The sequence below is a fragment of the Acomys minous genome (genome assembly GCF_964271855.1).
Source record: "Acomys minous genome assembly, chromosome: 12".
NCBI classification, from domain to species: Eukaryota; Metazoa; Chordata; class Mammalia; order Rodentia; family Muridae; genus Acomys; species Acomys minous.
In genome coordinates, this window is record NC_140493.1 from 25681254 (window position 1) to 25705021 (window position 23768).

Here is a 23768-nt window from a genome sequence, read left to right on the forward strand (position 1 = left end):
TTGAACTCACAGCGATCTGCCTGCCTCTGCCTCCCAAGTGCTGGGATTAAAGGCGTGCACCACCACGCCCTGCTGCCCAGTGAGTTCTTATCCTGTCCTATTAATCCATGCAGGCCAGGGGCTCAGAGCTGTATGACCCCATAAAGGATGACCCCATCCATGGCAGCCTGCCTGAACTGTGTCTAGGACACCTGTGAGGAGTCTGGTGGTCTAAGAGATGACATGCAAGGCTCACTTGTATTTGTGATACTCTGGGTAAATAAACACCCTCATTCAGTGTCACCAGTAGGAACCTAGATCCACATTTCTAGAGATGGAGCCATCCATGTAGGACTTTGTACACTGACTGCCTTGGGCTTGTGAGTTACATACACTGTACCTTCAGGATCTGTCTCAACTCCTTGGGATCAGGTTGCTCAACAAGTTGGGCTAGTGACTCTCAGCTGCACAGGGACCAAACTTGACTGGGCTTGACCCACTCTTCTAGACAACCCTTGGCTCTGGCAGTAGAGACAGCTCTGAATAGAGGGATACTTTGCTCCCAAGTTCTGGTAGCTGCCAAGTTGGACAGAGGACTTTTACATAAGAATCTCCTTGGCAATCCAAGGTCCTCATCCTTGCCTGTATGGGGTTAGTGTTTGTCAATGGCCAGAATCTGCTAGGCTGCAAAGACCCTGACCTGCAGTTAGGTTGGTATCTGGTGCTATGCAGGATGGCTAGTAATCTCAGCTGCCTCAGGACAACAGGGTGTGCACCACAGCCGGCCCTAGGCCACCTGTGAAGCCATTGTCACTTTTGTTCTTGCGCGCCAAGACAGGAGAACTAGTTCAGAACCAGCCTAGCTGATAGATGTGGGAGCCTGGCTCTGCCAATATGTCAGGTGTACCCATTCTGCTATTCTTTATGGCCCCTAGAGAAAAAGCTGCCAACAAATACTAGTCCTGTGTGCTTAGTCGAGGTGGGCCTAGGGGTATCACAGGTACCTGTATTTCCTCAAGGAGACATGTAGTGAGTTCTGGGTTCCTTGCCTATACCCTCACCTTCCCTAAGGGCAGGAGGAAACACACAGGAGGCCACAGTAGAACCTGTTTATCATCTGCCCATCTCTGTGTGTATATATATGTATATGTGTGTATATATATATATATTTATTTATTTGTGAAGGGTTAAAGGGGACTCTCATGTAAAAATCCAAAATACAATTTTATGAACAACCTGCAGGGTCAGTCCAAGTGTGGCTGTGAAATTCCGACCCAGAGAGTAGACCTAGGGCTGGGGAAAAGGCAGCAGGTATACAGCCCTCAGGATCTTCCTCTTAATCTGAGGTACTGCCCAAGATCAAGTCCCATCTAAGCCCCACCGGGGTTGTGGTGGCTTGACTTAGGATGGCCTGGAGCGCCCAACTGTCTTGTCTCCCAAGGACCAGCCATGTCCTAGGGATAGGTTGGGGACCAGCCTGACAACTCCTGTGACCTCTAGGAGACAGTAGGGTCCTTGGCTTTTGGTGGTCCAGAGCCCGTCAGAAGAGAGATGGTGGGATCGTCCGTGTAGTCATCACCCTCAGAGAAGTAGGAGCTCTCCCCCAGCTCAAAGAGCACAGGCAGTTCGCTGCTCCCTGTGTCCACAGCATCAGGGTCCAGTAGAAACAGAGGCTGAGCTGTATAGTGTACCAGCTGCTTCCCTGTGGAACATGGGTCAGGATGATGGGGGTGGGCAGGTTGGAAGCAGGGGGCTGGGAGCGGGACAAAAAGCTCAGCTCACCTGAGTCGGGGTTACTGTTTTCTGCCTCAATGGGCCTGGGGGGCTCTTGGGGAGATAGGAGCTCCTGAATCTGTGGGACAGAGAATACACAGTGAGGGTTGTTGGTGGCCCCCTCTGCCCCCCACCCTGCCCGCCTACGCACGCTGGCCAGGCTGCTGTCCAGGTCAGGCAGGCTCATGTCGGGCATGGTCACCGAGGGGCTGAATAGCTGCAGGAGGAGGGAGGGAAGTCAGGGCTGGCTTATGGGCAGGATGGGGTAGGGTAGGTGGGGATGACCAGACTCACGTCCAGCAGAGCGCTGGTGTCCACGCTGAAGCCGTGGCTTGTCAGCATGGTCTGTAGGTTGTCCAGGTTGGAGTCCATGGCATCCAAGTGATCACTTAGCTCGTTCCTGGCCCAGGGCAAGTGGGCAGGTGAACTAGTGCCCCAGGTTCCCACCCAGCCACACTCCTGCTGGAGAAGGGCTCCCCTTTGGTTGTAACCCCCCAAAGCAAGGTCCATCTGCATAGCCAGCATGGGCCAGGGAAGTGTGTGTGGACCTCTGGGAAAATGCTAGAAAGGGCAGTAGTAAGCTTGCCCTCCATGGCTTCTGAGCTGAGATATAGCATGGCCCATGGGCAGGACATCCTAGGAGGCTTTAGTAGTGACTAAAATCTGGGCCAAGAGGGTGTTGGCTCTAGAAATGGGCAGGAGAGCAGGCAGATTTTCCAGGTTTGACAGTCTTGTCACTGCACCAGGAAGAGTAAGGAGAGGGAACAGGACTGTGCTTAGCATGGGTAGACCTGTACTCCTTTAGCTCAGAAGGCCTTACGCCATCGACACACCTGAGCCATGGGCAAGGCAGTTAAAAGGGCTCTGTAGGTGCCATGGGGCCTACCCTGCCCTGACAGGGAGCTCTTTGTAGCAGCCTGTACTGGTGGCTGTGCCAGGCAGGAAACCTGTCCCTATCACAGCCATTGGCTTGTGCAAAGAGGGAGTCAGTGGAGATGCAGAGCCTGTGAGACCATCCCCTGGTGCTCTTCGACAGGCAGGGCAAGTGCTATGCCCAGCTTGGGAACTGGTTCCATGGCTGTGGGAGGGGCCCTGGCGGAGTCCTCCTCCCTCCCAAGTTGGGGCAGCGCTAACCCTGGCTGGACTCGGCCATGCAGAAAGGAAGAGGAGGGGCAGGGGAAGAGGCGGGCGACCCCAGACATCTGTGGAGCGCGAGCCAAACTGCAAGATACAAAGACAAGAGCCCCCCCATTGCAGGCGGGGGACGGGGGGATCTATGCCCACCGTCCTCGCTCGCTCAGCTTTTGGGATGTGCCTGAGGGGTAGTCAAGGCTGGGCCCTGATTCATCATTTCTTATGTCAGATCCAAAGATCCTAGGGCTTGGCACAAGAGAGGGTGATGGCAGTACTGAGGGTGGCCCAAGAGGCAGGGACATATCACATTTCTAGTGATGTGGTTAGTCTCCCTCCCCAGTTTCAAGCTCTCTCAGGTCTGGGGGAACAGTTCCAACCCATCACTCCCGGAAAACTACAGGGATTGTGCCTTGCTAAGACATAGATACCCTGTGTCCAGCCTGAGGAAATCCCATGCTGTGGGGTTCAGAAACTACAGGTAAGCAGGGTGGGCACAGCACTCACTTGTCTAGGCAGGCTACGCTGAGGCACTTCTCAGGGGTGGAGGGGGTTGGGGGTGCGGGGGCATGGGTTCCGGTTGTATCCATAGGGGCTGTGTTTGAGGCAGCAGGGGTAGGCTCGCTTTCTCGAAGGATGGAGTCAATGAAGGCAGTTGGGGACAAAGGGGTATCCATGGAGGATGGGCGCCCAGGGCTCGCCTCCAGTACCCGAGGGCTCCGAGGTGGGCTGGGGGGCTCTTCCTTGACACGGACCAAGGTGCTGCTGGACAGGGGCCTGAACATGTTAGATATTGGAAGACATGTTAGAAGGGGCCTAGGTTAATTCCACCCACTTCTAACTCTGCCCGGGGCCCAAAAAGGCTGGCCCACTAAGGTAATAGGAGAGATAAGGGTGCTGCAGCCCCACCTCTCATCTATGTTCCTGCCTGGGGAGGCCAAAGGGCTGGAGGGTGCCAGCTCAGTGATATCGGAGATTATGGGTCCAGAGCTGGTGACCGCATCAGAGGTGTAAAGGCTAGAGCTGCTGTAGGCTGGAGATGGAGCCTGCAATTAGAGACAAAGGCCACTGTAAGGCATACCTGTGGTAGCCTGGGCCATCCAGCACCCACTATACACTTACTGGCAGTCCCAAGGAGCTTGGTGCTTACTGAGTATGGGCCAGGACCATGGACATGCTCCAGGGAGTACTGTCGACCATACTTGGGCCCAGAGTGTGCTGAGCTGCTGTCACTCAACATCAGAGGGCTGCAGGGAAGAGACATGTTAACTGTCTACACAGACCTTGGTGGTGCCCAGGATATACAGCAAGCTGAGGACACCAAGGCACAGGGTCAGAGTGGACAGTGTAGGCATTCCCAGAGCCTCACATCTTTCTCTTCACCCCCAGGATCCGGTTCGACTGCACCAGTGAGATCAGGAACTGAATGAGCTGTGGGGCAGAGAGGATATAGTTACCCAGGCCCAATCATGGAGGGGACCCACCTACCACCAGCCCTGCCCACCTTGTTGACAACTTTTTGCTGCTGGGCATGCTTCTGCCGCAGGCTGGCCACCTCCCGCCACAGGGCCTCGTTCTCGCTGCAACACATTGCTGGGTCAATTAGGCCACATTAGAAGAGGCAGAGAGTCAGGCTGTTGATGGACAGGGCTGGACCAGATGAGGGCTCACTGGCACCACTGAGTCCCCTAGCTCTGGTATACTTGCAGGGGAGGAATCAGGTGTCAACCATGGCTGAGGGAGGGCATGGACAGAGTCTGATGGTACACCTCAGGATCCTAGCTGAGAGGGGCTACAGAACTTGTCACATACTGGCTAGACACACAGGATAGGACTTTGGAAAAGATCCTAAACTGCTGATTACCCTCAGTTTGGGGGTAAAAGGCAGCTGAGAACTGTGGTGCCCTGTACTGTGTGGTAAGGGTGAGTGCGAGTCATTGAGACAGAGAACAGTAGGGAGGTCTGGTCTGAGGACTGTGCTGGTTAGCTCCTGCTGGCCCTGGTTTTAAGGGAGGAACCTGGAAGAAAGGTCTATGTGCTCTAATCCTGAAAACGTAGAGCCCAGCAGGAGAGTGAGAAGTGGGTGCAGTAGGAAGTTCCCAGTCCCAGTCTGTGATTGGAGATGAAAAGGCCAACAAGTTTTTGCAGTAGAAACAATGGAAGGCAGGTTAGGAAGGGGGAAGGTTTGGGTGGCTCTGCAAGGTAGGATAGGATAAAGACCCAAAGCAACCTGGCCACCCTCCTGAGCCTTGGGACCTACTGCTTCATGGCCAGAAGCTTGGAGTCCATACACTCCTGTTTCCCCTTCATCAGCTGAACATCTGTCAACAGCCTGGTGACACTGTCCTGGCGTATTTTTATGTCCTCACTCTTCAGGGTGGACACCTAAGGGGTGGGGCATACAAGAGTCGAAAGTGGCTCTGGAGTGTGGAAGGCTCCTTCCTGTGCTTCCCCTAGGTATCCAGGGAGTAAGGAGGGGCTGGGAAACACTGGGCCGGGGTGGGTGCTCAGAGACAGAGATGAGCACAGGCTACGCTTTTAGCCTAGTCCTGCAGCATCACCTAGATACTGCTCCCAGCCCACAGGCAGCAGGCAGATCTGAGGACAGGGAGGGGCTGTACGAAGGGCTGGTGACTCACGCTGGTCACTTTCCTCTTGATGTTCTCAAGGAGCTGTTCCTGGCCACGTAGGAAACATGGATGCTGGAACTCGGTGTCATCCCTCTCAGGCTTGACCAGGCCACCCTGTTCAATGTGGACTACTTTTCGGAAGCCATCTGTGCATAAAGGAGCGGGGCAGTTCTGTTTGAGGGCCAGTGACCAGACCCCCAACAGCCCAGCTATGGCCTAGGGCAGACAAAGGGCCTCCTAGAAAACTGAGATTCTGTCTGGCATCCATTTACCACAGCAAGTTAATCTTGGTTGGAAAAGACATTGTCCCTGCACAGCTTTCTCTCTTGCAAAGGAAAGTGTGGTTACTAGGGTAGGGCCTCATATACTCTTTCCTGGGGAATTCAGGCTTGCACCCATGAGGACCTTCCTTAGCCAACCTAGGCCTCCATCTGACAGCAATGCTGGGTTGTTTCTCCATACCCCAGGAAGCAGGTACACCATCTGGGAAGAGGTACTTACACATGTTGAGCTGCCGCACAAAGCTGGCCATGTTGTTGTGCTTGAAGTACTTGGGCAGAACCTCCTTGGCAAACTGGCCCTGGTCAAACACGTGGAAGCTGTTCCCACTCTGTCAGGAGACACATGGGCAAGTCATATGTGGCAGCTGCCACCATATTTCCACTGTGGCCTGAAGCGTGTCTCCATGTGTGTTGGGCAGTGCACATTCTCCTTCCATGGTGGTAGCAGGAGGTAAGCTCAACCTTAGGACTCCATAGATGGTATCCAGGCCATGAGACCTAGGTTTAGTAGTTTTCAGTTGCTAGCTTTAGACTCATAAATTGCCCACAGAATTATGGTCATCTCTAGGGACTGACAAGCACTTAGTTTTAATCAGCAAAGTTTCCTGAAGAATAGCTAAGATCAGCTGGAGAGATAGCTCAGTGGTTGAGTGCTTACTGTTCTTGTAGAGTGTACACACACACACACACACACACACACACACATACACACACACACACTTCTAAATTGTGATAGCCATGGAAACAGAAATGGAGTTTCTGCAGCTCTGGAAGACTGTGCTCAAAAAACCATCTTATTCTTTTTCAACCTACGATGAGAATCAGAGAGAGACTTGTTGAACACTGCATGACTGCTCTTCCTGCTGGTGTTTTCCTGAGCCACTAGGAGGGGCTGAAGGGCCATGGCAACTCAGAGGCATTAGCTATCCGAGTGGGGAGACCCCACAATGGGAAGGGGACAGACAGCATTCTCGTGGCTGTGCAAGACAAATCAGCTAAGGAACAGGTCTCGTTCATTGGAGTGGGAGGACTATAATAGCGATAGAAGAATAAATCAAAAGGATCCCAAGGTGTTGGCTTAGCACTAGGGTTGCTTTCCAACATGCAAAGGAGTGAAAAACAAGCCTACACAGAGACAGAAGGGTAAGGCCACACAGGAGAAAGAAAACCCAAAGCATCAGGGAAAGCAACTGTAGGAGGTGTCAAACAGTGGAAGCAATGGCAGTGGGAATGTGAGTGAACGCTCACTGAAGGTCTTGGTGCTAGGGCACTCTCAAAGCAAGGCTGGCTTTGCTTCACCTGAGGCTTTTCCAGTCCAGAAACCTGAAGGAGCATGTAGAAGAAGAAAAAATTTAAAAGGTAGCAGAGTTTAATCCACATCTGCTTATTTTTATTTTATGTGCATTGGTGTTTTGCCTGCATGTTATTATGTCTGTATGTCAGATGCCCTGGAACTCTAGTAACAGACAGTTGTGAGCTGACATGTCGGTGCTGGGAATTGAACCCAGGTCCTCTGGAGGAGCTAGTGCTCTTAACCACTGAGCCATTTCTCCAGCCCTAGAGGAAGATTCATATTCTCTCTCTCTCTCTCTCCCCCTCCCCCCCCTCGCTCCCGGGTTTTTGAGATAGGGTTCATCTGTATAGTCTTGGCTGTCCCTGTACTCACTCTGTACACCACGCTGGCCTCAAACTCAGAGATTTGCCTGTCTCTGCCTCCCTAAGTGCTAGGATTAAAGGCGTTCGTCACTTCTACCCAGCTTACAGGAAGATTTTAAATGGCTGCTGAAACAATCCATAATATAGGCTAGCCAGAAACTTTAAACAGGGGTTAATGAGGGATCATTAGGGACTCTGAAATATCCCTGGGAATCCAAAGGCTATATACACTTTAGAGCTGTGTACATGCTCAGAGAAAACCTATGAGGGCCATAAGCTCTCTCTCTGGCATGAATGGGAAGTAGGAGATAAAGCTGGGTTGTCAATTCCCAGGCTAAGTGTTACAGATGGAAACCAGCATATACACAGAGACCCTAGGGAACACTGGAGACTCACTGGCTCCAGTCCCACCCCCTCGCTCTTTCTAGACAGGGTCTCTCTGTGTAGCCTTGGCTGTCCTGGACTCACTCTGTAGACCAGGCTGCCCTTGAACTCACAGCAATCTGCCTGGCTCTGCCTCCCAAGTGCTGGGATTAAAGGTGTGCGCCACCACTGCCCAGTTTGGCTCCAGCTTTTTAACCAATTAAGCCAGCTGGACAGAAGTACAAATGGCCAAGAATACAAACATAACATAATTAGTCCAGGGAAGTCACCAGAACTAGCAATGGCACAATGACAAAAGTAACAGATGCAGGGGCAGTGCACTTTCACAGCAGCCATCACATATTAATGGAAAGTAAAAAACAATGAGGCATTTAAACAAACAAAAAGCTATGTCTGGGACTGGTGAGATGGTTCCGCAGGTAAAGGCATGCACTGCCCAGCCTGACAGGCTGGGTTTAAGCCCTGGTCCCCACAGCAGAAGGAGAGAACTAACTCTACAAGTTGTCCTCTGAGTGCTGTACACATGTGCATATGACTTCTGTACACATGTGCATAGGACTCTGCTGCTTGCAAGGTCTTTTCCTGGCCTTGAGTTTGCAGTTGGATCATGAAGTGACCAATATGAAGAATCCCTTTTAGTTTTTGTTTTTTACATAAATGTAATTAAAAAGAAAAGCTACAGCTTAGGGAAAAAAAGCAGCCAATATACTCCCCAAGTTGGACTAATGAAGATAAAGAGTCTAACACCTATTTTACTTAAAATAGTATGGCCAAAAAAGATCTGAAGAGCCATATATGAAGGATTAGGTATCAGGATGATGTCCTACTAAATGAGAATCCCAGTAAAAATGAAAAAGAAACACCAAGTTGACATTCTGGAATTGGAAAGCACACCTCAGGTTAAAAATTCACCTGGGGACTCAAGAAGATGAGAACACAGAGAATCTTGAGTCAATAAGCACAAAAATAGGTCAATTGAGGTTATTGTCTGAAGATTAAAAGAAAAATGGTGGTTTGAATAAGAATAGTCCCTATAGGCTTAGTCACTAGGGAGTGGCACTATTTAAAAGGAATAGAAGGATTAGGAGGGGTGGCCTTGTTGGAGGAAGTGTGCCACTGGAAGAGGGCTTTGAGGTTTCAAAAGCCCATGCCAGGCCCAGTCTTGCTCAGTCCCTCCGTGTGTGTGTGTGTGTGTGTGTGTGTGTGTGTGTGTGTGTGTCTGCCTGCCCACCTGCCTGTGGATCAGGATGTAGCTTTCAACTACTCTAGCACCATTTATACCACAGTGCTCCCTGCCTTGACGGTAATGGACCGAGTCTCTGAAACTGTAAGCAAACCTCCAATGAGATATTCTCTTTGTTAGAGTTGCTGTGGTCATGATGTCTCTTCATAGCAATAGGACAATGACTAAGACAGATGAATAAAGTGAGCAGAGCTGCAGAGACCTGTGAGGCATCATTAGACATCAATGCTTCTTCATACCCACTCTCAGAGGACGAGAATGGACAAATGACTACCTTTAGGAAAACTGATCAAGAACATACCACATTTGGCCAGGCGTGGTGGTGCACGCTTTTAATCCCAGCACTCGGGAGGCAGAGGCAGGCGGATCACTGTGAGTTTGAGGCCAACCTGGTCTACAAAGCGAGTCCAGGGCAGTCAAGGCTAACACAGAGAGATGCTGTCTCAAAAAAAGAAAAAAAGAAAAGAAAAAACAAAACAAAAAACAAATGAAAGAACATACCAAATTTGATGAAAAATATCAAAGAAACTAAATGAACTTCAAACAGGAAAAAACTAAAAGGTCACTTCATAGTCTAACTGCCAAACTCAAGACTAGGGAAGGGCCTTGCAAGCAACCAAGTCACAGCCATATCAGCACAGATGGTGGATGACATATTGATCAGCTGCAGGATGAAGACAGTCAATTAGGAATTTCCATCCTTGAAGATGAAAGGGAAAGCCTCACTTTTGGGCTGAGAGTGTGGAGCTCTGGGACTGCACTTCCTCTCCAATGGCCTATACAAAGCTTCTTTAGATCAACTAATGTCCCTCAAATTGTTCCACAGGCATCAAACAAATAAGAATGGCAATGAGCCAGGCATGGTGGCGCACGTCTTTAATCCCAGCACTTGGGAGGCAGAGGCAGGCAGATCACAGTGAGTTTGAGGCCAGCCTGGTCTATAAAGTGAGTCCAGGATAACCAAGGGTACAACCAGGGTTCGAGACCCTGTCTCGAAAAACCAACCAACCAACCAACCAACCAACAATCAAAAAAAGAATGGCCAATGAAACCACGAAAACTCATTGGGTCTGTGAGAACCTTTCACAAACTACAGTCTACCCCCCCACCCCAGGTCACTAAACTCCCATATCCTAGGAGCAGTCCTAGTCCAACCATCCTCACCAGACTTGGTAGGAAGGACAGACTATGCACGGTGAACGTGTTTAGCTGACAAGTACAGTAGCTACTGCCTAGAGGATTTGCCCACAGGAGATATAATCCATTAGGAAGGTGCTCTAGCTCATTTGAGGTCAAACAGCATGGAAAGCTCAATCCCCAGGGTGTACCAACAATAAATGAGCTGAGCTCCAGGCCAGCCTGCCTCGATGAGAAAAGAAAGCTGAGAAGAGCCCTTGGGATTGGACCAAATGTAAGACTAACTGAAAACCGCTTTTGCTCAATGAACACAGTGAAATACCCCAAGAAATGCAGCCTTACAACCTAACTACTGCCCAACAATAACCCGTGCCCCAGGGCATTACATACAAGAGCAACAAAACCAGGCAGTAACTGCTGGTGTTTCAATGTGGGATGTGACAACTGTGAAGCAGTGAATGTCATCAAGGAGAAGCAGTTTTTCTGAAGCAGCCTAGACAAGTCACAAGTAAGCAAGATGGTATAGCCATTATTGAGTCCCACAATACACTAGTGACAAAAAAAAAATCCAAGACCAACAGAAGCTGTGAAGTGTGGCTCATACATAGTGGACAAAGCGGAACAACAGAAACTGCCTGAGAGGGCAAGACAATACACTTAACAGAAGATGTAATGTTGCCAAGAACATGTTGCGGGGACAGAGCGATGGCTCAGCAGCTAAGAATAGCTGCTGTTCATGCAGAGGACAAGCATCTACAGAGCAGCTTACAAATCTAGAATCTCCAGGTCCAGGGCCCTGGCACCCTCTTCTGGCCTCCACGGGCAGCAGGCATGCATGCAGGGTACTTTCATGTATGCAGGTAAAACACTCATAAAACAATAAACATACTCAGAGAAGTAAGACCACGATGTCTGAAGGAACAAAGGAAGGACCGTTAAACAGCGTTACTACTGCTGAACAGCCCAGGAGATGAGGCTCTCCTTAGACCCACCTCAAGCCGCTGAGCAGTAAGCACAAGAGAGCCGAGGGCAGGGGGAATCAGCAAACTTGAAGTTGTTTTTAATAGATGAAAGAAAATAAACAGGAGATAAAGACAGGACTGAAAATTACTTCTGAAAAAACCCTGACCTATGGGTTCTACCAACAGCCAACTTAATGTACTACAGACACTATGCCAGCACTTCGCATGCACAGACTTTGTTTTGCCATGATTAACAAGCAAATCAGCATTTATGACATGATGGTTTTGTTGTTGTTGTTTTGTGGGGTGGTGGTTGGAGGCAGGGCTTCTCTGTGTTAACAGCCCTGGCTGTCCTGGAACTCACTCTACAGACCAAGCTGGCTTTGATCTCAAAGAGATTCTCCTGTGCCACTACCCTGCTAGAAGGACGTATTTCAAGTTTTGAAGTTTTTAAGTCAGCCCAGACTGCTCTGTCCAGCAAAGCTATCTGGCATAATGGAAGGAGAAACAAAAAACTTCCCACGACAAAAACAGTGTAAAGGAGCCCATAGCCATTACTATCCATGCACCATACCGCAAGGAATCCTTAAGATTGAAAAGAAAAAAAAAAAAATCCATCCATGAAGCCAGAGGAAAGAATAAACCACAGTAGAATAGCAGTTAAGCAAGACAGAAAGAGGAAAAAACCCAAACACCGCAAAAATCAACAAAATGACAGGCTTAATTGATTCGCCTTAGGGCCCCAGAAAAAGAACAGACAAAACCCCAAATCTTTATTTAATCTCATTGCAGAAATTAATGAAATGGAGGAAAAAACAAAAAACAAAACCCAAAAGCCAAACCAAACCAAAAAGCTTGAATACAAAGAATAGGGGGGAAAATTGATTCTTTAAAAGACTGAGAATGACAAACCCATTTCTAGGCATGGTGGCACACACTTTTAAGTTTGTCAGCTCAAGGCTAGCCTAGTCTATACAGTGAATTCCAGGGAAGCCAGGGTTATGTAGAGAGATCCTGTCTCACACAAAATAAAACAAACCAAAAAACCGAAACGACTGACAAACCTTTGCCCAAACTAGCTAAAAGGAAAAGATGAATCATTTTGAGATACTTATCACCCACCTGAATTAAATCAAGATAAATAATTAGATCTATAATAAGAAGTAAAATTCAAGCAATAATTTAAAAGGCCCCTCAAAGACAGAAAATTTCCAGGCCCTGACTGATTTACTGGTAAATCTTACCGGATCCACACAGAACTAACATCAAAGCCTTTCAAACTATGCTAGAATATACAAAAGGAAGGAGCATCACCAAACCATATTTTACTTTTAATTATGTGTATCTCTGTGTGAGTGTGTGCACATGAGTGCAGGTGCTCATGGAGGTCAGAGATACTGGGCCCTGTGGAGCTGGAGTTATAGGCAGTTATGAGTTGTCTGATGTGGGTGCTGGGAACTGAACTTGGGGCCTCTGTAATGGCAATATACACTCTTCAGGCACCGAACCATTGCTCTAGCCCTAAATTTTTTATGAAGGAGTTTTTATGAAAGAGTGTTATGATAATCAAAGCAGATAAAAGTAAAGATAGAACCAGGAGCCTTTAATCTCAGCACCTGGGAGAGGCAGGCAGATCTTTGTGAGTTTGAGACCAGCCTGGTTTACAGAGCAAGTTCCAGGCCAGCCAGGGCTACACAGAGAAACCTTGTCTTAAACAAACAAACACCCCATCTTCAGCAAAGTGGCTAGATACAAGATTAACTAAAACACACACACAAACAAACAAACAAACAAAACAAAACAAAACGATAGTCTTCCTATATACAAATGACAAATGGACTGAGAAAGAAACCAGGAAAGCAACACCCTTCCCAATAGCCACAAAAACCATAAGATATCTTGGGGCACCCATACCCAACCAAGTGAAAAGTTTGTATGACAAAAATGTCCAAGTCTTTGAAGAAAGAAATTGAAGGAGATATCATGGAAAGACCTTAGATGCTTATGGATTGGTAGAATTAACATAGTAAAAATGGCCATCCTACCAAAAGCAATCTACAGATTCAATGCAATCTGCACCAAAATTCCAACACAATTCTTTACAAACCTTGAAAGGACAATACTCAATTTCATATGGAAAAACCCAGGACACCTAAAACAATCCTGTACAATAAAAGAACTCCTAGAGGTATGATCATCCCTGATTTCAAGCAGTACTACAGAGCTATAAAAACAAACAAACAAAAACACAACATAGTACATTGGCATAAAAACAGACCTGTTGATCAATGGAATCGAATCAAAGACCCAGACATAAATCCACATACCTACGGACACCTGATTTTTGATAAGCCAGAAACTTACAATGGAAAAAAGATAGCATCTTCAACAAATGGTGCTGGCCTAACTGGATGTAGAAGTACACAAATAGATCCCTACTTATCACTCTGCACAAAACTCAAGTCCAAGTGGATCAAAGACCTCAACATACCAGACACACCGAACCTGACAGCAGAGAAAGTAAGGCACAGGAGAAAACCTCCTGAACAGAAAGAACACTTACAGCACAAACACTAAGATCAACAATTACTAAATGGGACCTCATCAAAATGAAAAACTTCTGTAAAGGCAAAGGACACTGTCAAAGGACAAAACGGTCCCACAGAATGGAAAAGATTTTCACTAACTCCACATCTGGTAGAGGACTAATAACCAATAATAACTCAAGAAACGAGACATCAACAAACCAAACAATCCAATTAAAAAGTGGGATACAGATCTAAGTAGAGAATTCTTAACAGAGGACTCTAATGGCCAAGAAGCACTTGAAGAAATGTTTACTATCCTTAGCCATCAGGGAAATGCAAATCAAAACAACTCTGAGATTCCATCTTACACACACATCAGAATGGCTAAGACCAAAAACTCAAGTGACAGCTCATGCTGTTCAGGATGTGGAGCGAGGGGAACACTTCCCCATTGCTGATGGGAGTGCAAGCTGTGCAGCCACTATGGAAATCAATATGGTGGTTCCTCAGACCCAAACTAACTCAAGACTCAGCTATACCACAGATTAGTGGCTAGCCCAATCATCATCAGAGAGGTGTTCTTTGGCAGCTGATGGAAGTAGATGCAGAGACAGCAGGTGGAGCTTGAGGAATCCTTCAGAAGAGGGAGAAAGGACTGCAGGAGCTGGAGGGAGTGAGGACACCACTCTGTAGACCGGGCTAGCCTCAAGCTCACAGAGATCCACCTGCCCACCTCTACCTCCCGAGTGCTGGGATTAAAGGCCTGCATCACCACGCAGCTGGGATGACATCATTCTTACTGGACTGTTTGTGTAGTGAAAACATTGTCACAAGCAGTGTATTACCTGCATTGTTTCCAGTGCCCTCCTTTTTCTTCCCTATTTTCCTTCTTTTTAAAAAAGCAGTTATTTATTTATTATGTGTATATGTTTGTCTGCATGAGTTTATGTGCAGGTGCCTATGGAGGTTGAAAAGCATTTAATGCTCTACTGGAGTTAGAGGTGATTGTGTACTGCCTCACACTCAACAGAGATCTGCCTGCCTTTGTCTCCGGAGTGCTTGAGACACGGTCTCACTGTGTAGTTTCACAGACTCATTTGTCAGGTGTGTAGCTGGCAAAGATTTTCTAATTCTAATTCTTTACTCATTTGACTGTTTCCTTTACTATTTAGAAGCTTTTTAATATCATGAGGCCTAATTGTCAATGACTGGATTGCTATTTCAGAAAGCCCTTACCCAGAATACAGCCAACTGGCTCATGGTGAATAACTTTTTTATGTGTTCTTAAATTCAGCTCAAAAGAATTTTTCACCTATATTCATCATTGAAATTGATCTGTAATTTTTTGGGGAGAAAAAGGACAGATTAAAAAAATTAGAAGGGCTAGGCATGGTGGCGCACGCCTTTAATCCCAGCACAGAGAAACCCTGTGTCTAAAAACCAAAAAACCTAACAACAAAAAACCCTAAACAACTTTATTTCTGAAGATACTACATACACAGAGAGTCAGCTGGAATTCATCTAGAAATGTCTTCCTGCTGGCTAGCTTTCATGCCTCAGAGGGCTATGGAGGCTGCTTGGAGAGGAAAGTCATCAATGGCTGACCCTACACACTACAATACTGATTTGCTCAGGCAAGATTTGTCCAATAGTACAATAGTGACATGAACATATGGGGTAAGCAACCCCTCTGCGTTTGAGGCCCACTCCATGGAATTTATACTTAATACTGCATACCTGGTCAAAAGCTCATGACTGAGGATTTTAGTCTATTACCAATGTTTGCCAATTGGACATGTTGTCAAACTGTCTTCTAAATATTTATATTTATACCCATATATTAGTGCTGTTCTCAACTTTTACTAAAGAAACTTCTTTTCGTAGTGGGTAGTAGTTAAAGTAGACTTATAACTAGTCAAATTGCTGTGAATAAATGACTGTTCAGTGTTCAGTCTCAAAAAGGACATTTAAACCACTCTACCTTCACCCCAAGGCTCAGGGAACATCCCTGAAGAAACAGCTGAGAGAATGTAGGAGCAGAAGGATGGCGGAAAGTACTGCAAAACCCTGCCTTCTGGATATGACTTGGCCATGGCACTGATGAACTCTTGGCAGCTGTGGCTGACCTGCAATTGGCAGAGAGAGACTGCTAACATTCCAGCATGGATGGGGAAGGGGCTCAGGAAGCACTGCCAAAGTTACGGAGCAATGGCGAGGTAAAGGCTGCTGGGGGAGAAAGGGAGGAGTCCTTTTTCTTTAGGGGTTTAGCTGATGGTAATTTACCCATAATCCAATAGCCTCGTGCCCATGCACGTGCAAGCAATACTAATTAAACTCAGCCAGTGGGTTTTTTTTTTTTTTTTTTTTTTTTTGGTTTTTCGAGACAGGGTTTCTCTGTGTAGCCTTGGCTGTCCTGGACTCGCTCTGTAGACCAGGCTGGCCTTGAACTCACAGCGATCCGCCTGCCTCTGCCTCCCGAGTGCTAGGATTAAAGGCGTGCGCCACCACGCCCGGCTCCAGCCAGTGGGTTATAATGGAAATAGGAGGGGGATAGAAAAGGAATAAGCACTAACACCTGTACCTTAGAATGTAACTGTGTTTGTAAACAGGGTTGCTGCAGATGCAATTAGACAATGTGACGTCATAGTGAGAGTACAATGGACCCGTAATTTGAATGGACTAATGTTCTTGCAAGCAGACAGCCAAGTAAAGTTAGTCACTCAGAGAGATGCCAAGCAACGACAAAGACTGGAGTCATGCAGCTATAAACCAGAGAATAACCACAGAACAGCAGCAACAACCACAGGCAGGAAAGCAAGGAAAGGTGGCCGCCTGCAGGCCGCTGAGGACGCAGAGCCTTGTAAGCTTTGGATTAGAATGAAGTGCTTTCTGGAAGGTTCAGAACACATCCTATTTCCACCTTAGGCCAGAGCTCTTACCTGCTCCCAGTGGCTGCCAAGGACTTCCGTGTATTTTCTGATACTATTATAAATATTTCAACTAAAAGAAAAGAAAGACATGTGTGGCCAGGCGTGGTGGTGCACGCCTTTAATTTCAGCACTTGGGAGGTAGAGGCAGGTGGATCTCTGTGAGTTCAAGGCCAGCCTGGTCTCCACAGTGAGGCCAGGACAGCCAAGGCTAACACAGAAACTCTGTCTAAAAAAGAAAGAAAGAAAGAAAGAAAGAAAGAAAGAAAGAAAGAAAGAAAGAAAGGCAGGCAGGCAGGCAGGCAGGCATGTGTGGGCATGCCTGAAGAGGGTGTCAGATCCCTTGGAGCTGGGAGTTACAGGTGGTTATCAGCTGTTCTGACAGGAGTACTGGGAACTGAATTTGGGTCCTCTGCAAGATCAGGAAGCACTTACTGGCTGAGCCATCTCTTCAGTCCTGTCACAGTTAAATAATAATTCATATATAGATATATAATCCACTTCTGTGTATTGATCCTGGGTCTTATGTCTCACAAACTGTTTTGTAGTTAAGGATTTTCTAACTGATCCTGCTATCTTTTACAGTCTTCCTTCTTCCTTTCCAATCTGTGTTCATTGTTGTTTAGATTTATTTGCTGCACTGCACTGACTGGAGCATATAACACACTGTTGAACAGAGAAGATGAAGCAAGCAACTTATTTTCTCTCCCAGTCTTGGGAAAGCACCTCGTCCTCACAAGCAGCCGCAGTATTTTTAGACCCTCTTCTTTCTCTCCTCCTGCTACTCCCAGTTTGCTGGGTTTTTATCAAGAAGTGGGTGTTGACTTTTGTAATGTGCTTTTTGCTTAAGACATTTAAATTTTTCCCGCTGATGTGGTCCAATCACTGAGTTTAGAACAAGGGGCCATACTTTGTACTTTAGGGTTATTCTAGTTTGTGTTTCAGTTTCTGATAAGTTCTAAGTCATTTTTACCTCTTGCTCATCATGCAATTTCCCTTTCTTTCCATTTCTGGAGGGGAGGAGGATGACAGAGACTCAGGGGTGTAGTCCAGGCTGGCTTCGAACATGCTACATAGCCAACAATAACCTTGAACATTTAATCTTCCTGCCTCCACCTCTTGAACGGCTGTCTTCTGTTCTGCAGATAATTTCCAGTAGGGTAGACTATCTCTTTCTCCACACTTAAATTTTATTTTTAAGATTGTATAGGAGGTTTTGGTCTGGGTATATATATGTGCATCGTATGAATGCTTGGGTGCCCACAGAGGTCAGAGAAGGCATCGGATCCCCTGGTGCTGGAGGAGTTCCATACAGACGAAATGAACTACTAAGTGAGTGCTAGGAGCTGAACTCAGCCTCTGCACAAGCAACAAGTGCTCTTCACCACTGAGCCATCTCTCCAACATGTTTATTTTTTAAAGATTTACTTTATGTGTGTGGATGTTTTGCCAGAATGTATTTCTGTGCACCATGAGTCTACCTGGTGCCTGTGGAGGAGCCAGATCCCCTGGAACTGGAGGTGCAGATGGTCATGAGCCACAACATGGGGGTCAGGAACTGAACCCCTCTCAAGAGCAGCCAGTGCTCTTCGCCACTGAGCCATCTCTCTAGCCCTCCCACCTTGTGTTTGGGGCAAGGTTTTCCACTGGCTGAGAGTTCACTGATTCAGATAGGCTGTCTCAGCTGCTCCAGCCCTGGGCTATACATGCTCTTTGCTAGGCCCAGCATGGTTTGTGTGGGTGCTGGAGTACTTGTCTTCCTTTTTAAATGGATTGTTTTTATCTTATATATATGGGCATTTTGGCTGGATGCAGCTCCTATGCAGACTGGAAGAGGTCATCAGGTCCTCTGGAAACGGAGTTGAAACAGTCATGAGACACCATGTGAGTGCCGGGTCTGGAACCTGGCACTCTGCAAGAGCTGTACACTGTTCTCACTTGCTAAGCCATCTCTCCAGCTTCCCACTCCATGTGCACACAAAACGCACTTATTTACTGATGCATGCTTTTAGAAGCGGTGGTGCTGGAAGTCAGAGGACAACTCAAGGAGTGGTCCCTCTTTCACCACAGAGGTCCTAAGGCCTGCTCTCTGGGCATCAGGTTGGGCAGTGCCTTATCATCTGCTGCCTTTCCTCCCGACATTTTGAGGCTTGTTTTTAGAGTACCTTACTCTGGGCTTAGATAGTTTATGTTTAAATTTTGCCAGAACATTTTGTATTTATTCAAGGAGGTTCCTCCATTCTGGCTGGTGAGATTTCAGTTACCCTGTGGTCTTGGGTGACCTCTGACTGCTCAACATGGAGTTCCTCAGCAACAGTTCTCTTCCTTGAAAGGGTTCTTACCTTCTTCCATGAAGGCTCACTGTCTGCAGGAGAAGGCAGTTCTCACCTCAGACACCTAGGCTCGCTCCTGGCGACGCTTTCTTTAGTTACTCATAGTCCCAGTTCTGTGGTCTCTCTTTCTGCCTATGAGTCTGAAAGCAAGCACCGCTGCATAGAGCACCCAGCCATGTGGGCTCTTAGTTTTCTAACGGCCGGGTGCTGGTTTTTTTTTTTTTTTTTTTTTTTTTTTCAAGACAGGGCTTCTCTGTTTAACAGCCCTGGCTGTCCTGGACTCACTTTGTAGCCTAGGCTGTCCCTGAACTCAGAGATCCACCTGCCTCTGCCTCCCAAGTGCTGGGAGTAAAGGTGTGCGCACCACGTTGGGCTCTTAACAATAGGGAAATATAGTATGATTTATTTTGTGTGTCTGGCCCTTTAAAGGACGCATGTCCATCAGTGTCAGTTGCCTCTTAGATTTCTGGGGAAAAGGCAGCAGAGGCTGAGAGCTGGTAAGTAGGATGGGGGAGGAGGCAAGAGTAGGGTCCAGGAGACAGAAGAGCAGGGTCCAAGAAGGCAGTAGTGCAGGAAGAAAGAAGAAAGAGTGGGGCCAGAGGAAAGAAAAGAGACTGAGCAGAGTGAAAATAAGAGATAGGTGAAAGTCTCCTTTCATTGGGCTAGCAGAGTGAGAAGACAGTGACAGACAGCTGAACCAGGAGAAGCTGAGCCAGAGACGATACTGTATTGTCAGGAGACAGGAGAAGAAACAACCAAGAACCCATAAACAAAGTAGCTAAAGAAAATATAGATTAAAAGCTGCAAATCTGCCTCTGGAATGCATGACCTCTGACATCTTGACTGTGCTGCCAGGTCTCTAAGGGTGGGGACACTGGACCTGTTAGCTCCTGCTGTCTGCCCGAGAATGAGCTCACCTGGCTGTCAGAGCGTGGGTAGCAGGAGTGGCCCTGCTTGTCCTCGGAGTTCTGGAGATCAACCATGGCCATGCTTTGAAATGCTTCATGTGATCCCATGAAGAATACAGAAGTGGATGGGTGCGCTGCCCCAGTAGTAGTGCACTGACTACTGTCTCCAACAGCCTACTCTGGGACCCTGCTCCTCACAAGGCTGTTTGCACACTGTTATTCAAGAGCCCTTGCTCAGTGGTTCCAGCTTCTTCAAGTACAGGGTCCCCCAGAGGCTCAACCCATAGTCATTTCTGTTCTCAAGAAGAGAACCACATCATTAGGCTGGGATTAGAGTGACACCAGAGAGGCACCTTGCAACAAAATTTAAGATCTTCATTGTTAAAGATATCAAAGGGAAGAGGGTATCTTAAAAATGAGACTCCATGCCAGGCAGTGGTGGTGCACACCTTTAATCCCAGCCCACGGGAGGCAGGGGCAGGCAGATCGCTATGAGCTCAAGGCTGTCCTGGTCTATAGGACAGCCAGGGCTACACAGAGAAACCTTCTTGTGGTTGTCTTGAAAAACAAAACAAAACAAAACAAAAAAGAGAGACTCCATTACTTTTTTTTTTTTTTTTTACCTCCCAGAAGCCTAGTCCTGGCCCCAAGGCTTCAGCTCCCCCAGTTCACTCTTTGCCAGCCCTAACACTTTGTGTTTGGCACAAATCACATGACCCTCTTCCTGAATCCTAAGCTCCTCAGGTAGCTCCTGGGGCTGGCATGCCATAGTCAGCCTATAGGGCAAGGAGAGCCTGGACCAGATCTTTTTACATCTATTAGGACAGTAACCCTTGGGTTGGTTAGTAGGTTAAAATAAACCACATCCAGGAGCTGGAGTGATGGGGAAGCAGGAAAGAGGGCTTGCTGTACAGGCATGCAAGTCCAGAGTTTGGATTTCCTAGTACCATGCAAAGCTAGGTGTGTGGCTAGGGTGTGGCTGTGTGCGCCTGTAAGCCCAGCACTGGGTGGAGTAGAAAGGATTGTTGGGGTTTGCTGACCAGACAGCCTAACTGATAAAAGCTAAGTTCAGTGAGAGACACTGTCTTAAGGGAACAGGGCAGAGAGGAATAGAGAAGACACCGATTGTCCCTTTCTGGACTTTATACACTTGTGCTTGCGCACGCGCGCGCACACACACACACATACACACTTGCACTCACTCTTTCCCCCGCCTCGAGCACACAAATACACATTTGTTTCCTAAGACCACACACACACACACAAAAAGCCTAAACAAAATCCACCACCATATGTATCCTCTTGAGCTAGACAAACTTATTTCTCATGTTTCTTTTTAATATTTCTAGAAAGGATTGGACAAAATGATCTTTAAAAATTGGGATCAAGCTAGATACGTTCTGAACTTCTGTTTTTTGTTTTTTAAATTTAGGCTTGGTTCCCCATTTCAAAATGCATCCTGGTATCCTAGTCTTACTTAGGGGATACAACAGAAAGGAGAAAAGGCCAGGGTCAAGAGATGACTATTCACAGAATAACTGTATTACCCAGGGACTCTGCCCTTCTTGTTGCATCTCTGGGTACTGGATCTGGAGGCACCTTTGGTACAAGGTAAAAAGAAGCCTACTGAGGGAAACTGCCCACACCCACGGTCACATGCTGGAATGGCTTTTACTAGGATCCTAAGTTTCCCCAAGGCTGAGCTGTCTTCCAGGGTCTGTCTGGGGAAAGCCCTGGATCTCCTGAGTTTCTTGTTCTGGTGGAGCACTTGTAACTGAATGGGGGTCAGGGATGAGGAATCGAACACCACATTGTTGGAGAAAGATAGTGACCCATTTCTGTCTCCAAGTGGTAGAGAAGCCAGACCTAGTGAGGCTCACCAAAGGATTTCTGGAGCTAGCTGGGCCTTCTCATGTATTCAACCTCCCTGTTCGCTTAAGGAGAAGGCTGTGTCTGAGAATGGTGAGAAATCTTTTATCTGGAAGCCACTCAGAATGAGAATGTGGACCCAAAGCCTCCCAAGCAGTGGGCCTTCAGAAGGGACCGCTGCTGAGAGGCCAGATCGCCAGATCTGTGACGCTCTGCTGTCCTTGTCTGGCCTAAAGAAAGACAAGGATGCTCTTCTTCCATTTCTATGCCAGAGCTTGGTTTCTGTCCTCATGGCAGCTCCCAACTGCCAGGCCCCAGCTAGAACCCACTGCTGCTTTGTACAGACTACTAGCCCATCCGTCCCAGCATGCTAACAAGGCTCCCAGGTGATGTGCAGCTGTGTGGTTGGAGGAAGGTCACAGGGCAGAGCAGATCCATCGTCACACTGAGAGGCCCTCATCAGAACATCCTGTCCTAGAAGAATGGTCACTGGCACTCCACTCACATTTGTACCAATCTATAAGCAGAAATAGTAGGCAGATTACCAGACAGGATGGATCTTCCTAATAGGATTAAGCTCAGACTATTCCAGAAGATATCTGGTATTCCTACTGGACCTAGGTAAGAAAGCTTCCTTTCAGTCAAACAAAAAAAGAGGTGGAAAGTTGGGGAAAGACAGAAATGTAGGGTCATTTTCTTTGTCTAGGAGTATGAGGCCTAGGAGAGGTGGTGAACTGAAGATGCCCTCAGGAAAGCATGCTGCTCCTTTCTAGGACTACGTGAGAGAAAGACCCACAGAGGGCCATTGAGATGACCACAAAGGATGTCTAGTGAAAAGTGAGGTTCCGTGGTTTCTAGTCTTCTCTTTAACCGTCGGCACTCTTCAGGAAGCACAGAGTTTCAACAAACAGGCAACTGAGAGACACAGGCCTTGGCCTCCTCCTGCCACCCAGGCTTCTCACCATTCTTGCCAGCTTAAGAGCCTAGTGCTCAAGGAGGGAGTGCTCAACCGAGCCTGAGACACCTCAGATCTGGCTTGCAGGAGGTCAAGTAGGCGGCACCTAGCCACCTCCATCCCTCCAAGGCTTCCCTCTCCAATCAGGACGGCCTGTCTTCAGGCCACCTATCTGCTAGCTCTGCGCTCTGGCCCTTACAGCCGAGATGCGAACAACAGACTCTACTTTCTAACTTGACACAAACATGGAACCACCTCTGCAAGCCTGAGCTGCTGCTCCAGCAGGGGCTTCGGTATACACAGCCCGACGCCAGGCAACAGAACAGGGCTTAACGCCGCCCTTTGAGGGCCGGACAAAACTGCCCCGGCGGTTTAGGACTACCAGGGATGGGCCTGGGCGTCACAACCTCTCACTCTCGCTCTTCTTCTATGAATTCGCGAGACCCTTCACTTTCTCTCAGTGATTGCCTAAAGCAAAAAGGCAGACGGACTCTGGGAAGCTATTTCTCTGTCGGTCACAGAACCAGAACTGGAAGCCCGGTCCAAACCGTTCCAGTGAAATTTCGGATTCTGGGTCCCGGCCTACACTCCGAGGCCGGCTCTGGGGGCGGGGCGCACTTCCTCCCCAGACAGCGGCGTTCTCTCTCCATCCAGGATGCCTGGAGGGCTGAAGCCAGGCCCGGCCACCCACAGGCCGCTTCTCCTAAACAGGTCCCTTCCCGCAATAGGATCCTCCCTGCAATACGGCTCCGGCCTACGCCAGCTCTTACCGGGCTCCAGCAGATGAGCGCGTCAGTGTCCGGGTCGCTCACGAGGGTCCAGAGCTTGGTTAAGAAGGCCGGGACGTTGCTGGGCCCCGCTGCACCGGAGCCCACGGCCAGATCCATCTCGGACGAAGCAGGAAGAGGCTGGGGTGGCGTTCTAGAAGAGCGACTGAAGGCTGAGCTAGTGTCGTCGCTGCCCCTGCTGTCCGGGCCGCTCCGCCGCCCGCTGCGCACACACAGCAAGGCCTCGCATGGCCGCAGCCATCTTGCGACCGGCGCGCTCTCACTAGGGCTGGACCTGTATCCCG

The 23768-nt window shown here is 48.1% G+C and overlaps 1 protein-coding gene across 4 annotated transcripts; it reads right to left on the minus strand.

Annotated features, from left to right (window-relative positions):
• Window positions 1-1135: 1135 nt before the first annotated feature.
• HSF1 (heat shock transcription factor 1) lies at window positions 1136-23757 on the minus strand. 4 transcript variants are annotated; one of them, XM_084747863.1, is made up of 14 exons: window positions 23467-23756; window positions 6015-6123; window positions 5523-5659; window positions 5144-5268; window positions 4388-4463; window positions 4253-4314; window positions 4034-4130; window positions 3793-3929; window positions 3391-3660; window positions 2887-2973; window positions 2047-2152; window positions 1904-1969; window positions 1762-1831; window positions 1136-1681 (listed from the first exon to the last, which is right to left on the minus strand). In XM_084747863.1, the coding sequence occupies exons 1-14, from the start codon at window positions 23581-23583 to the stop codon at window positions 1476-1478; spliced, it is 1665 nt and encodes a 554-aa protein (XP_084603989.1). In that variant the 5' UTR covers window positions 23584-23756; the 3' UTR covers window positions 1136-1475. The 4 variants fall into 4 exon arrangements, with proteins under 4 accessions (XP_084603989.1, XP_084603990.1, XP_084603991.1 ...); XM_084747864.1 differs by lacking the exon at window positions 1904-1969 and having other exon boundaries at window positions 23467-23757; XM_084747865.1 differs by lacking the exon at window positions 2887-2973 and having other exon boundaries at window positions 23467-23755.
• Between the last annotated feature and the right edge of the window lie 11 nt (window positions 23758-23768).

Coding starts and splice junctions, on each gene's coding strand:
- HSF1 (XM_084747863.1), bottom strand. CDS start 23,583: ATGGATCTGGCCGTGGGCTCCGGTGCAGCGGGGCCCAGCAACGTCCCG. Junction 5,269..5,522: donor TCAAGAGGAAAGTGACCAGC/GTGAGTCACCAG, acceptor CCCACCCCTTAG/GTGTCCACCCTGAAGAGTGA. Junction 1,682..1,761: donor AAACAGTAACCCCGACTCAG/GTGAGCTGAGCT, acceptor CATGTTCCACAG/GGAAGCAGCTGGTACACTAT.